General features: G+C 46.6%; 1 protein-coding gene across 1 annotated transcript in view; it reads left to right on the top strand.

The window, feature by feature from the left end:
* The window catches only part of LOC126234517 (collagenase-like), a 65838-nt gene that overhangs the window by 39188 nt on the left and 11359 nt on the right, over positions 1 to 15291 (top strand). Inside the window, exon 6 of the mRNA XM_049943213.1 lies at positions 9083 to 9192. Within this exon, the coding sequence (XP_049799170.1) occupies positions 9083 to 9192 (110 nt within the window). The remainder of the gene's footprint in view (positions 1 to 9082; positions 9193 to 15291) is intronic.

Genomic DNA, 15291 nt, shown 5'->3' with positions numbered 1-15291 from the left:
AGTGCCACATGGTTAGCAGTTGAGAGGTTGCTGAGTCGAGATTGTGGGATGTTTAGGTAAACTACAGCTGTTGTTCAGTATAGACTGGGAAGCAGGGTAATTTGATGCAATGATAAGAGGTACAAGTACTTGGAGCGAGCTATAGAAATATGTTTTGGTGACGATCTCTAGTCAGTATTGGCGTAGGATGGGATAGTCTAGATCAAAGCTTTGTCTGACTATAAAGCTGTAAAAGAAATGAGTTAGTAGTTCTAATACATTGTAGATTTCGTTTTGGGAAGTTAGCGGATGGCATTTCAATATCAGTCTGTGCTATAGGTCCAGACCAAATTATTTTAGCCTGTCAGTTAACTGGAAAATATATTCATAAATGGTTATGTAAAAGACACGGAGACAAACACTGTGAGTGTTTTCCTACACTTTTGAGACAATAGTGTCCTGTGATTCTTGAAGTTTTTCCGGCATACTGAATATTCTCTGAGGTTTCGGTATTGCATCCGGATCATGTTGACTTCTTGCCACAGTATTTCGGCTGGCAACTGGCCAGCCATCTTCAGGTGAGTGTGCCCCACTGGAGACAGCATTTTTTTTTGGGGGGGGGGGGGAGGTTGAAATACTGCTTCACTGGTGGCTCATGGTCTTACAGTCTTGGTGGATAGTAAAACTGTTCCATTCGACAATGATGTCAGTCCAAAGATATCACTGGAGCGCACGTTGAAGGTGTGGTGGTAGGACTTGAAGTTCCATACCACCCTCTAACAGTGGAAGTTCAGATCATAGGCAAATATTAACTAACTATCAACTACATTATGTATCAACAGTGGTGGTTGACGGTGGTTGATATCCATCGAGAGGTCAAGTCAGCACTAACGCTTCATTAGTGTCCATAACAGTGCTATCATTAGCCATGGTCAGAATCGGAGTCCTGAAGGATAGCGAGAGGAACAGGGTGACGGTGCCACTGCCAGGGAGTGCTATCATTACCCATGGTCACAATCGGAGTCCTCAAGGATGGTGAGAGGAACAGGGTGTCGGTGCCAGTGCTGGGGAGGCGTTGTGCCAATGTTTTGTAAGCCAGTGACTGTGTCGCATAGGACTTCTACTTTGCATGGAGATGCCTTGCCTTCTCTCGCATGGACATCTTGAGAGTGGTCATGTCCGTTTCCTCATAGAGGGTAACTACCCTCATAAGGGGAGGGGCATGCAGGCTCCACTGAAACACCTTATTCTGCAGGATCTGGAGGGTCTGCATCTGGGAAGCACTAATCATAGCCCACACAGTGGAACCATAGGTGATGGAAAGGTGGACATCCATACAGTACAGCCAGAGCCTGGTGTCGAGGTACAGTTCCCTGCTGGTGAACATTGAGTACAATGCTTTTATCAGCTTGAGTCTCTTTTGGGTTACATATTCTGAATGGCGATGGAAGAGCAGTTTTTTATCCATCTGCACACATAGGTATTTGGTATTGGGGACCATGGGACCTGGAAAACTGCAATAGTGATGTTGGGGCGGAGGATGGGGCGCCATTTAGTGAAGTAGACTGCCATAGTTTTGGCGGCATTGAGGTCAATCTTGTTGGAATAACACCAGGTCACTGTCGCATCCACCTGCTTCTGGAGGAGAGCAGTGACCTGGTTTGTGATGCAGCGTTGGTGGTACAGAGCGCCGTATCGTCGGCATATTGGGCCAGGTGGTGGTGTGGAAGACTGGCATATCGTTAACATAAATGTTAAAAAGGATCGGAGGCAACACAGAGCCCTGAGGGGTACCCATTGACATGTGATGTATGCTGGAGCATTGACCTTTCGAGTAACCTAGAAAGTCCTATCATGGACGAAATTATCCATGATACTCACATAGATGGGGATGGTCGTATGTGTCAGCATTTTGTACACAAGATTGTCCTGCCAGATCTTGTCATACACGTTCTGCAGGACCAGGACACCGCTGGCGTCCACATGGTGGAGCTGAAGCCCTTGCTGACATATTCTGTGATCCTAAGGACTTGGTGTTTGGCTGACAGATGGGAAGCGCATACAAACTGTTCTGGACAGATTGACCCAGCCCAGAGGCTCGGAAATGTGGTGGAGGATCAATGATTCTAGAACCTTGGCCATGGAATTCAGAAGGCTAATGGGCCTGTTGTTAGTAGGGACCTTAGGAGCCTTCGAGGGCTTGGGGATGGGGAACTGTGTGGAAAAAAGGCCAGTTGTGAGACAGTGGTTCAGGATGCTTGTAAATAAGACCAGCGGCTTGCTTGGGAGCCAGCAGAGGTGTTTGTTTAAGATGCCATCCAAACTTGGAGCCAACTTCCCACGCTTACATTGGAGAATCCAGTGGATTTCCACCAGGGACATAAGGAGAGGGACAGTCAGAGGTGGTGATTGTTGGAAAGTGACAATGGCTGTTAAAATATCATGTTCATCTTGGAGTTCATCAGGCGTGAGGTCCTGGATGGGCAATTGGTTCTGGGGTCTCAAACACATTAGCCAGAGTTTCTACCACATGGAGGGCATCATAAGTTAAGCCATCCACTGTGCGGGTGGGATGGTTGGTCTTCACTGCAGAGTACTGCAGTCCTCAGACAAATGACCAATTTGGATTGTTCCGTTTTCCAATCGGCGAGACAGTGGCAGAATTCACGCTGGAGATGCTTCATGTAATGCTTATCCCAAGGATCATGAAACTGCTTCCATCACTTGTGGTATTGGTTCTTCTGCACCACAGTGTTCTTGGAAATGCCCACATCCAGACTGTCCAGCTGGCAGTCAGAGTGGACTGGTATGTGGGTAAGAGTGTGGGGCCATAGACCAACAGTGCCAGAGGATCTTCTAGGTCAAAGAGGAGTCTGTCTTTGGGATTAGCAATGCGAGAATGCCAAGCTAGATGCTTGGTGTTGAGATCTTCCCCAACAATGAGTTTGTCAAAAGATGTCAAGGTGCAGTGATCAGCTTCCAGAAGTTGTAGTTTAGGGCTCAAATACGCTGCAGCAAAAGTTATAGCACCAAGATAGGTAGAAACTGTGACTGCCGATGCCTCTATATGTTAGAGTGTTTGGAGAACCTTGTGATTAAGGATGAGTGACTTATAGAGAAGGCCAGCGACAGTGACCGAGTAGTTCTGGGCACTACAGTCTGGAACCGCGCGGCTGCTATGGTCGCAGGTTCGAATCCTGCCTTCAGCATGGATGTGTGTGATGTCCTTAGGTTAGTTAGGCTTAAGTAGTTCTATGTTCTATGGGACTGATGACCTCTGATGTTAAGTCCCATAGTGCTCAGAGCCATTTGAACTTATGCAGAAACACTGCTGTGCCCCTACCTTGGTGATGGAGTCGGTCAGTGCAATAGAAAACCCTGGTGCAGAGACGAAAATCGTTGGTGGGTTTGAGGTGGGTTCCTGAGACAAGTGAAATGTCCACATGGTGGTCATAGAGGAATGTGTCCAGTTCAGTGTTCATACCTTTAACGTCATTGGCATTAAAAAAAGACAACAAGATCCAGAGTGGGCTGATGGTTGTGTGGTGGGCGATTCGCCATTATAACAAAATCTGACAGAGCTCTTAAGCAAGGGCGATAACCTTAGTGAGCCCATCTTCTGACCAACGGATCTTTTGAGCTGTTTCACGAATGACAGCCCTGATGTGTGGCTGTGTGAACGAAGAGATGACCTGGAGGACCTTTCGTATGTTATACCAGAAAGAAGCATCTGTCTCCACCACTTGAGGAACATCCTGGGTGGGCTGCTTGACCCTGCAATGGGCAGGAGTGGGCGTGGTGGCTGGTGGAGAAGGCGCCACAATGGAGCACTGTGGTACTTCAGCATGTGGGCGGGAGGAGGCCGCAGACAGTCTGTCAGCGTGGTGGGCGTTGGTATGTATCACAGAAGATGTTTGAGCAGGAGGAGACTGAGCTGCAGCAGCGAATGTGGTCGTAGAGGATGGAGCCAAAGGGGGCTCCTGTGTCGCAGATGTGTCAAGTGCCTGAGCATCAGTGGTGGGATAGTCATCGGATTTACCTCATAAGATGTGGAAATGGATGCCATCCTCGGTTTCCTTTGTGGAGGGCAGGAAGACCTCATAGCCTTCTGGTATATAGGACAACCCTTCCAGGAAGCCAGATGGTGGGGTAGTGAGAGGTGCCCAAACAGCAGGCACACATGGGTTTTTCTGACGCCAGGAGCTTGGAGTCCTCTGACTGAGCTCTTCAAGAAGGGCGATAACCTTAGTGGGCCCATCCTCTGACCAACGGATCTTTTGAGCTGTTTCACGAGGGAGTTTGGATGTGAGCCAGCACACTTGACACACCTAAATAGCAGTGAACAGTAATTGCTGATGTGGCGCAAACGTTGAAACCTGTGGCAGATGGGGGGGGGGGGGGGGGGGTTGGGGCGTTACAGCCTTCATATGATTCAATATGCACCTTGCTGGACAGGACATTTGGTAAATGCGTTCGACGTCCTCCCATCTGATAAGGGAGACAACATGGGTGGGCATAGGGATTAATTTCTGGGTCTCAGGGTCCTTCTTGTTGTATTGGTCTACCAAAGGGTCCAGGAACTGGAGACCGAGTAATTCATGCCTGATGTCTGTTTCTGTAACTTCGCAAAGAAGGTCTTTGATGAAGATTTTTGTTCTTCTGTCACCACAGACCCTGACTTCACAAAGTTTAGGACTTGGACATAATCCTCCATGGTGTCAAGCAGGTACTTGACATGGTCTTTCTGGTATATGGCCCGCAGTGGCCCGCTATAAGGCGTTACAGTTCAGTGTTCAGTTTAATGTAGTTCGTGGGATTGTAAATAACAAAAGGAGGGATCTTCTCCTTCTTAGGTGGTGGTGGCGGTGGAGTTTGAGAAGTTGGGCCAGGAGGGAGACCCATGTCCTGGTCCATGGCAGCAACAGGTGCTGCTGGGCCAGGTGCAGAGGCATCGGAATCCGAAGCATGGTCGCTGTCGCTGTGATGGGAGCAAGCGGAAGACCGTTTAGATTTTCGATCACGGGGGGCGGGAGGGTGGGGCAGCGGGGGGGGGGGGGGGGGGGGGCGATAGGTTCGGAATCCTCAGGAGACCCGTGGGACCGACGAGATGGTGTAGACGAAACAGGACTCGACGTGGCGTCCTCGTGGCGGTCGAGTGTATTAATGCTGGGGGCCGACATGGCTTGACTGTCACTAGGTGAGAGGTCTATCACCAGGCGGCCATGGGAATCGTCAGAGGATGAAGAGAAAGATCCGTCCCTCACACGACGCTGTGTACAGGGTGCACATGAATCGGTATCACTGTCAGTGGTTATCGGTGATTTGTGGCGGGAGGCGCGATGCGCTCGGTCCCTAGGCCGTTGTGGGGTGTCAGTATAAGCGCAGCCGGCAGCTTGCCGGGACGGGCGTCGAGCGGCCGGTGTCACATTGCCATGCGAAGGGGCCGCGGAAGAGTTGCCTAGCCGCGGGTTCCTGTCCTTGGACCTATTCATGCTTAACCCCGGACCGACTGACGTGATCAGGGCGCTGGCAGGCTATAGGCAAGAACGCCTGTCGCCCATGTAGACACGGTACAACGAGACGCGTACGAAATAACAACGTTGCCTTAGAAAGCGAACGACAAATCAACGTCGACTCAGACACTACGACTACACAACGCTGAACAACACTCATGGCCGTAACGAACAACGCGCACATACTGCCAGGGCTCCAACATGACTGACGTGGAGACTGCAAGTTCCCGGCGACGGATTTATAGCAAAAATTGGCCCGGAAACACATGCGCACAGGAGCGTCCTCTATCGAAATCCGCGCCCTCTGCAAATACTGTTCTATCTGCTCGCCTGCTCATTCTTAATTTGAGTCCAGTGCCTTAACAAATGCGCCACATCACTTAAACTAAAGGCAATGGTCCGCGTTTGAGTCTTGGCGCAACACATGATTTTAATCTGATAGTAGCTTTCAAACATCCGCTGCATCTACAAACGTGATGCATGTGCGAGAGCCCCGATGAGCCCACTTCTATCGCTAACGTTAACGCTCTCCGGAAGATTATATAGTTTTGCCTCGCAAATTAATAGTACTACGATTAAAAGGGAGAGCAAAACGCTTTCCAAATACTCTTTCCTTCTTGATACATTCGTTGTTTAACACGTCAATTTGTAGGAAGGGTGCTCTGATCGTGAGTGCTGCGTCTCGCATAGCTGTCTGTAAACTAGAAACCTGACACTGTAAAGGGTGTCTTTAACATACCATGATGCACTTCTACATGTCAATCGGTTTGAATACCGGTAGTGGACGAAATTTACATCACTATTATTTGACTGATAAGCCTGATGATGTACAGCTCCGTAACGCCTGGTTATGTGCCAGTGTGCTGACTTAAATTCCAAACTTTTCCACAGTGTCTCAAGAGTTAAGGATGTAGTTCGCCCGGTGGACAATCTGAAGCTGTTAGAAGGATGTGTGATACGTGCTCACACTACTTCGTTGTCTCCCTTCCTGTAATTTTAATGGCGTCTTGTCACGGTCCGCGCGACTCCCCCGTCGGATGTTCGAGTTCTATCTCGGGCATGGGTGTGTGTCTCGTCTTTAGCGTAAGTTATTTTAAGTTAGATTAAATAGTGTGTAAGCTTAGGCACCGATGAGGTCAGCAGTTTGGTCCCATAAGACCTTACCACAAATTTCCAAATTTGTAATTTTATTAACCACCAATAGGACTCCTCAGTCGTCCCAACATTAATCATTGAAAAGCGTCCACATTTATTTTTTTTTCATTAATTTGAGATTATCTCCGGTTTCTCAGTACTAGGTGTAGGACTTGACTAAAAGAAATAATTGTGGCAGTTTATGAATGTGATTCGTTGCAGACGGAAGATTAGTTTACCTTTCACAAGGACACTTTTAACGTGGTGTTATTGAAGGAGTAATGCCAACATTGGTCTGGAATTAGATCTCTGCGGGTTACGAAGTTCTAATTCCTAAAAATGAGTTCAGCGTCACTTCTGATCCACTCATCCAGCATGCTGACTTCACGAAGTTTCTCTTTTATTTGTTGAGATATACTTTTAGGCAAAAAGAAATCAACACTCAAAACTGAAACCATTTTGGTGTCAGTATGATACGACTGTATCAGTAACTAAGATAAGCGAGCGCCTGGCAGTTAACTAGAACTACCATTTTACGTCGCTAACCAGAAGCCCATTGCCTTCCTGCTACCACAGCACCGTCTTACTCAACCAGTTATTAAGTCTCTGTATGTCCATCTTTTCAGAGATGGTTGCGTGACCTCGGCTGTTCAGTACAGAATGTCAAATCAAACACCTTTGAGCTGTCTAATTTCCAAACTGTTATTTTGTTGGGCTACCATTTTCGGCGATATATTACGGATTGACAACCACAGATACTAACAAGCACAAAGTATCAGAACAAAAACTCTCTGTTAGAAGTATGGTTCATAAGAAACTAACCATCTGATGAATCTGGCAAAACCTACTTTAAATGAAAAACAAAACGCACGTTTATAAAGACGTGACGTTAAAATACCACATTGTCATAGAACATAGATAGAAGATAACAAAAGGCAATGATTAGCATTACCGTGTTGTAGCTTCGTTATGTAAGCGCTACTGTCGTAACAACAGTGTACGACTCGCCTAAGAGTGGTCTGTCGTTTCCCGTAAAGTACTATTTAAGAGTTTATTTATCTATGGTCACAATCATATTTTAACATGAACTGTTTCAATCGTGTAAAATCATCATTTTCGTGTCTAGGCTAGTAAACATCGTTAGGCAAGCCAGGAGGTAGTCAGTGAGCTCTATTAGAGAAAATCACTGTATACCAGAGTTGCCGTATTGTGGTACTGTTACTGACAGCCGGCCGAGGTGGCCGAGCGGTTCTAGGCGCTACAGTCTGGAACCGCGCGACCGCTACGGTCGCAAGTTCGAATCCTGCCTCGATCACGGATGTGTGTGATGTCCTTAGGTTAGTTAGGTTTAAGTAGTTCTAAGTTCTAGGGGACTGATGACCTCAGAAGTTAAGACCCATAGTGCTCAGAGCCATTTGAACCATTTTTTTTTTTTGTTACTGTCAGCCTAGCACTTCGGATATTTTTCATTCTCTCAACGAGAGGTTGCAAACTTGTGTCAAAGATAATATTGATGCTCAAGAAAGATGCACAAGCTTATCGTATTATTTATAAACGACAGGAGCATATGGATTCACATCTCATCTTCTCATCTACCGCATGAGATGAGGGACACTGGTAATCCTTCATCTATTGCAGCCCCGATTAGAACCAGTTTTTCTCTCTGGAAGTCAGAAAGTACAATCAGGAACCGTTTACTGTACTCCGATGAAAGGGTGCCTCTCGCCACGTTTTTTTCACGCCGCTTCACGGCACATCCAGTGTTTAGCTTTTAGAGTAGGGTCTGCCTTAGCAATACTGAGCGTCATTTGCGTGAATGGAGTCGAATGGGGCGTGAAAACTACCGGAGTGTGTCAGGCAGCGGCAAAAAAGGGCAACTCTGTTCACTATCTCATTGGGAATAACGTCCACTCCATTCTGATGAGGTCCCTGTTACGTCGGAAAAAAAATGTGTTCTTCCAACAACACAGTGCCCACGAATGTACTTCCCGCATTACCCGACGCGTTCTTCAAGACGCACTTAAGCGCCCATGACTGTCACGGTCCCCTCACATCTCCCTGCTGGGCATCTGTGGGCCAATCTGCTGCGACTGTCCCGTCCAGCCTACGTGCTGCCAACATCGATTGACAACTTACGCGAAAACAAGTCGAAGTAACATAGATCCCTGTCTCACGAGATGACATCCAACAGCTATATGGTAGTCTCTATGCAATGGTGTCTGCGTGATAGCAACGTAAAACTACATAAGATACTGTAAGTTCCCATAGCTATATGAGCCTGTCAGAATTCAGAATACAGCATGTGAAATAGAATAATAAAACTTAATTCACGTGCAACAGAGACTTACGAATGTTCTGTTTTCATTTTCGACAAGTAGGTATGACTATGTAACAACATTTTATTGCTGAATTAAATTCCAAAAATTATTTACCAAGGATGCCGTTTTCATCGGCAGGTGGTGCGGCGCCGGGAGTGCTGTGGTATGCGTACTTCCAGCCCGTGACGATCTGCAGTCCCGCCTGGTCCTACTGCGGAGTGGGCCGATATAACGAAGCCATCTGTTCGGTGAGTTCAGAGGCGTCAACTTGTGTACCCTAGAGTTTTGTGTGCAGTGGCTGCTAATGTTAGAGTTAGCGACGAGGAAGACAACTTGTAACCAATGGAGATTTTGGCAAATCTGTGACAATACCCACAGCAACAGAATTCTAAACTTTCGTTGGAAAGGCTACGGATTTCTGCAGCATTCTCCATGGCCTTGAAAGTATAAGCATTTAAATATTTGTTACTGAGCTTTTGCTCTCAATAACAGCGAACATTTGCGGTGTTCGTTATATCTGTGATGTCCGACTCTCTGATCATATTTCACCATCATATGTACAGCTTCCTGCTTGCGTGCAGACAAGCGCAGAGATTTTCATAGCCTCTGTCTTCTTTACTGTTTTATCGACGTAAACTGTCCCTCATAACACTCCTCGACTTTAACTCACATGTCTGAACAACATGGCAGAAAACCCGTTCCCATCAGAGCAAAATCCTTTCTGTGTTACTGCATCGTTTAGTCACATTCTCGAAGACCTTCCCAGTAGCACAAACCTGACTCTAGAAAAACCTCCTGCATTGTATTAAACAAATGAATAACATGCCCAGTTCCAGAAGACAGTTAATGACATATCTAGTGAAGCAAAAATAATGACTACCATTGGCCTTTGTACGCACTCCTTACCCCCATGCATCCTTCTTCCCAACCAGATATTCTGCATTCCCAATTATTTTAGCTGCGGCGGTCTCCTTAAATTTCCTTTCCTCATAACCCGCTGGATCAGCAAACATCTATTTTGTACACCTATAAATTATTTTCATATCTGTCACTATCATTATTCTTATTATTGCCACTGTCATTGCCATTATTATTACTATTATCGTTATGAGTGGTAGCAGCAGGAGCAGAAATGCAGCCGTTATTAAAATTACTAGTTCATAGTCAGTATGACTTATTCACATTGTCTCTATAGACGCTCAATTTAATAGTACATTGAGGTAACAAAAGTCATGGGATATCCCCTAATATAGCGCCAGACCTCCTATTGGCGGCGTAGTGTAGCAATTCACCATGGTATGAAGTCAACAAGTCGTTGGAAATCCACTGTAGAAATACTGAGTATGCTACGTCTATAGCCGTCCATAATTCCGAAATTGTTGCCTGTGCAGGCTTCTGTGGACAAATTGTCCTGTTTATTGTGTCCCATAAAAGTTCAGTAGGATTCATGTTGGGCGATCTAAGAGGCCAAAACATTCGCTCGAACTGTCGAAAATGTTCTTCAAAACCAATCGCGAACAATTGTGGCTCAATGACATGGCGTATTGTCATCCATAAAAATTCGAGAGTTGTTTAGGAACATGAATTCGATGGATGTCTGCAGATCGTCTGGAAGCAGCGGAACATAACCGTATCCAGTCAATGATCGGTTCAGCTTGGGCAGCGCCCTGTTGACAACTAGGGTCCATGGGTCCATGGCTTCGTAGGGTCTGTGACACACTGGACACCTACCATCAGCTCTTACCAACTGACATAGGGACTCATCTGACTAGGCCACGGTTTTTCAATCGTCGAGGTCAAATTGATATGCTAATGAGCCCAGGAGAGGCATTGCACGCGATGTTTTGGTGTCAGCAATGGTCAGTCGCCTGCTGCCATAGCCCATTATCGCCACATGTCTACTCTACGCAAACGCCGCTGCTCTCGGTCATTAAGTGAAGGCCATAGGCCACTGTGTTGCCTGTGGTGAGAGGTAATGCCTGAAATTTGGTATTCTCGGCACACTCTTGACACTGTGGATCTCGGAATATTGAATTCCATAACGATTTACGAAATGGAATGTCCCATGTGTCCAGCTCCAGCTGCCATTACGGGTTCAAGGTCTGTTATTCCCGTGGCGTGCCCATAATCTCATCGGAATCGTTTTCACATAAACCACCTGTGTACAAATGACTGTTCCGCCAAAGCATTGCCCTTTTACTCCTTGTGTATGAGATATTATTGCCATCCGTACATGCGCATATTGCTATCCCATGACTTTTGTCACCTCAGTGTATCTGTCATACTAAAATTGTTATTTCACTGTTAACTTTTCCGATGTAACAGAAAGCCTGCGATAATGGTGTTTGAGTTGTGGGGCGCTCAACTGCCCAGTCATCAGCGCCCCTACAAGTCCCATTTTCTACACTGTCCAATTATTGTTACACAGTCCAATCTAGTCAAAGTCACAAATGATGATGATGATGATGAAACGATGAGAAAACCACAAACACTCAGCCCCCGGGCAGAGAAAATCCGCAGCCCGGCCGGGAATCGAACTCGGCACCCCGTGATCCAGAGGTAGCAACGCTAGTCACTAGGCCACGAGCTGCGGACGAAGATAGAGCCCTAATCACATCAGGTTAAATAAATAGATAAATGAAATAACAGTCGTAAACAGTCTCCAATTAGTCATCATTATATCATTTCTTTAAGACCTAACTAGATTCGAATGTTCACCTTCCAGTCTAATAGTCATTAACATCACATGTAAAGAAAATCTTAATAAAATTAAAAGTTACTGTGGAACTGAACCATCTAAATAGTACAGAGAGGGTGAACACCTGTCCCTAAGAATCATTGAAAACTGTCACATTAAATGTCCAGGAATATGTGTACGGAGTAATTCAAAATGGAAGACTAGTAGTCATTCGAGAGACAGAAAGCAGCACATCGTCAGGACGTGTATGCCAACTACGAAGGAGATAGCTTACAGAACCCTCGCTCAACCGATACTTAGCATTGCTTATCAGTCTGTGACCTTTAACAGGTAGGAATAGATCCAAAGAAAAGAAGGAGTTTCGTCACAGGTTAGTTTAGTGAGGTGGAAGCTTCAAGGAGATGTTCATCCAATTGCAATGACACTGCTATAGTGGACACATTGTGCATCACGGGAGGTACTGTTAAAATTGAGATAGCATGCCTTCCTAAAAAAGCTAACCAACCCTACCTTATCTCGCGAACAGACCATGAAGATAAAATTATATTCGAACTCACATGGAGACTTACCAACAGTCGTTCTTCAAATACACCAATCGTAACTGGAACAGGAAAGAAGGGGAAGTGACAATCGTACACGCGATACCCTCCACCACACACCATAAAGTGCCTTGCAGAGTATAGACGTGCAGGCAGATGTAGAGATTAACTATTCTCGTAGCGCTGCATCTAACTTGAGAGTGCCATCTCATGAATAATGATTATCGGGAAATTCAGTAGCTAAGCAGTCTTAGCAGACCATCTGCTTGACAACTGAGCCGGCCAGTAAAAAGTAAACGCAAAATAGAAAGGAAACTAATTCGTCATGGTCAAAATCATGTTTCCACTTGTCGTTTGAACTATAGTTTAAGATCAAATTAAGTCAGGGACAAGAGGTTCGTGATGCCGAAACTTATGCGAATGAACCGTTAGTCAATATAATGGAACGAAAAACATGCTTAGCGTGCTTTAGAATTTTATCTAGCTCGATAATTTAATACCGCATTGCCCATTTTCAAAATTTCCTCTGATTTACTGCACCGTACTCTTCTAAGCAATCTGACGTAACAAGATATCTCTCTGTTATTCAGTTGTAACGAGAAAATGTTATCCCATACAGAATGACCTAAGCCGTTAAGACAGGATATTTAAACTTATATCGTCAAGGTCAACACTACTTTATATAGTGTATATAAAGGGAACAGCATGAAAAATTTCTGTGTGAGTAGTTCGCGTCAGCGCCGTAGAGTTTTCGTCAAAACTTCGGAATAAAATAATAAAAAAGTGCTTCGTATTAGTAGGTACTTTAATCATCAGTCTCTTTAATACAGTGTTTCACTGAGTAGCGTAACTCTTACAGAATAGATAAATCGCAAGGTTACCACATTTAGCCTCTATATTATCACTGTTTTGTGTATTGCCTTCCAACGACGCCTGCACACGATCCGTAGACGTTTAGACTGTTGCTGGTCGCGTATGCCTATGAACCAGTTACGTAATCGCTTCTCGCCGTTTCCTCGTTTTTCTTTTCGACCTTGAAACAGCTCTTGGATTCGCTCGCCATTGGACGTTTTTTGTTTTTTGTATTCCTTCCGATGCGAAATTTCCTCTGAATCACATTTCCTATAATGAGACGACATCTTTCATTTTTTTTAAATCATAAATTTAATAACAATTTTCACTTACATTCCGGCACATATTGTTATAATCTCGCTTTGGGTCCCAGTAGCGCTCCGAAAAGTCTTCACAATGACACACGAATCAATGTCTCAGATAAATGCATTTCCTTGCTTCACCAATTTATAACTTCACTCAAAGTTAATTCCTAAGAATTACGCGCATGCTCCTACACTGGCACGATGTCACAGGTAAAACAGTGCTGCGCGACAAACGAAAGCCACATACATGATCTCAGCCAGTGTTGAGACATTATTAGTTTCTAAATTATCAGCGATTGATATCTGATGGTATTCTATTACTGAAGAAAATTCGAACGACTCCCACTGCGACGTCGTGTGTACGCTTCCACGTCAAATCTGTCACGTACTGTGGTTGGGTGAAGATATACACTCCTGGAAATGGAAAAAAGAACACATTGACACCGGTGTGTCAGACCCACCATACTTGCTCCGGACACTGCGAGAGGGCTGTACAAGCAATGATCACACGCACGGCACAGCTGACACACCAGGAACCGCGGTGTTGGCCGTCGAATGGCGCTAGCTGCGCAGCATTTGTGCACCGCCGCCGTCAGTGTCAGCCAGTTTGCCGTGGCATACGGAGCTCCATCGCAGTCTTTAACACTGGTAGCATGCCGCGACAGCGTGGACGTGAACCGTATGTGCAGTTGACGGACTTTGAGCGAGGGCGTATAGTGGGCATGCGGGAGGCCGGGTGGACGTACCGCCGAATTGCTCAACACGTGGGGCGTGAGGTCTCCACAGTACATCGATGTTGTCGCCAGTGGTCGGCGGAAGGTGCACGTGCCCGTCGACCTGGGACCGGACCGCAGCGACGCACGGATGCACGCCAAGACCGTAGGATCCTACGCAGTGCCGTAGGGGACCGCACCGCCACTTCCCAGCAAATTAGGGACACTGTTGCTCCTGGGGTATCGGCGAGGACCATTCGCAACGGTCTCCATGAAGCTGGGCTACGGTCCCGCACACCGTTAGGCCGTCTTCCGCTCACGCCCCAACATCGTGCAGCCCGCCTCCAGTGGTGTCGCGACAGGCGTGAATGGAGGGACGAATGGAGACGTGTCGTCTTCAGCGATGAGAGTCGCTTCTGCCTTGGTGCCAATGATGGTCGTATGCGTGTTTGGCGCCGTGCAGGTGAGCGCCACAATCAGGACTGCATACGACCGAGGCACACAGGGCCAACACCCGGCATCATGGTGTGGGGAGCGATCTCCTACACTGGCCGTACACCACTGGTGATCATCGAGGGGACACTGAATAGTGCACGGTACATCCAAACCGTCATCGAACCCATCGTTCTACCATTCCTAGACCGGCAAGGGAACTTGCTGTTCCAACAGGACAATGCACGTCCGCATGTATCCCGTGCCACCCAACGTGCTCTAGAAGGTGTAAGTCAACTACCCTGGCCAGCAAGATCTCCGGATCTGTCCCCCATTGAGCATGTTTGGGACTGGATGAAGCGTCGTCTCACGCGGTCTGCACGTCCAGCACGAACGCTGGTCCAACTGAGGCGCCAGGTGGAAATGGCATGGCAAGCCGTTCCACAGGACTCCATCCAGCATCTCTACGATCGTCTCCATGGGAGAATAGCAGCTTGCATTGCTGCGAAAGGTGGATATACACTGTACTAGTGCCGACATTGTGCATGCTCTGTTGCCTGTGTCTATGTGCCTGTGGTTCTGTCAGTGTGATCATGTGATGTATCTGACCCCAGGAATGTGTCAATAAAGTTTCCCCTTCCTGGGACAATGAATTCACGGTGTTCTTATTTCAATTTCCAGGAGTGTAGAAACACCGCGAGAACTGAACGCTTCAACAGCAATGCAGATCCTACCTACGCCTCAAGGTTGTGCTCTTGTATATGACCACGAGCGGAAACCGGTGCAATTTTATCAATGCGTTGCAAGC

This window comes from Schistocerca nitens, chromosome 2 (genome assembly GCF_023898315.1).
Source record: "Schistocerca nitens isolate TAMUIC-IGC-003100 chromosome 2, iqSchNite1.1, whole genome shotgun sequence".
NCBI classification, from domain to species: domain Eukaryota; kingdom Metazoa; phylum Arthropoda; class Insecta; order Orthoptera; family Acrididae; genus Schistocerca; species Schistocerca nitens.
Note: the sequence above shows the minus strand (reverse complement) of the source record. Positions and strands in the feature narration are given on the sequence as shown.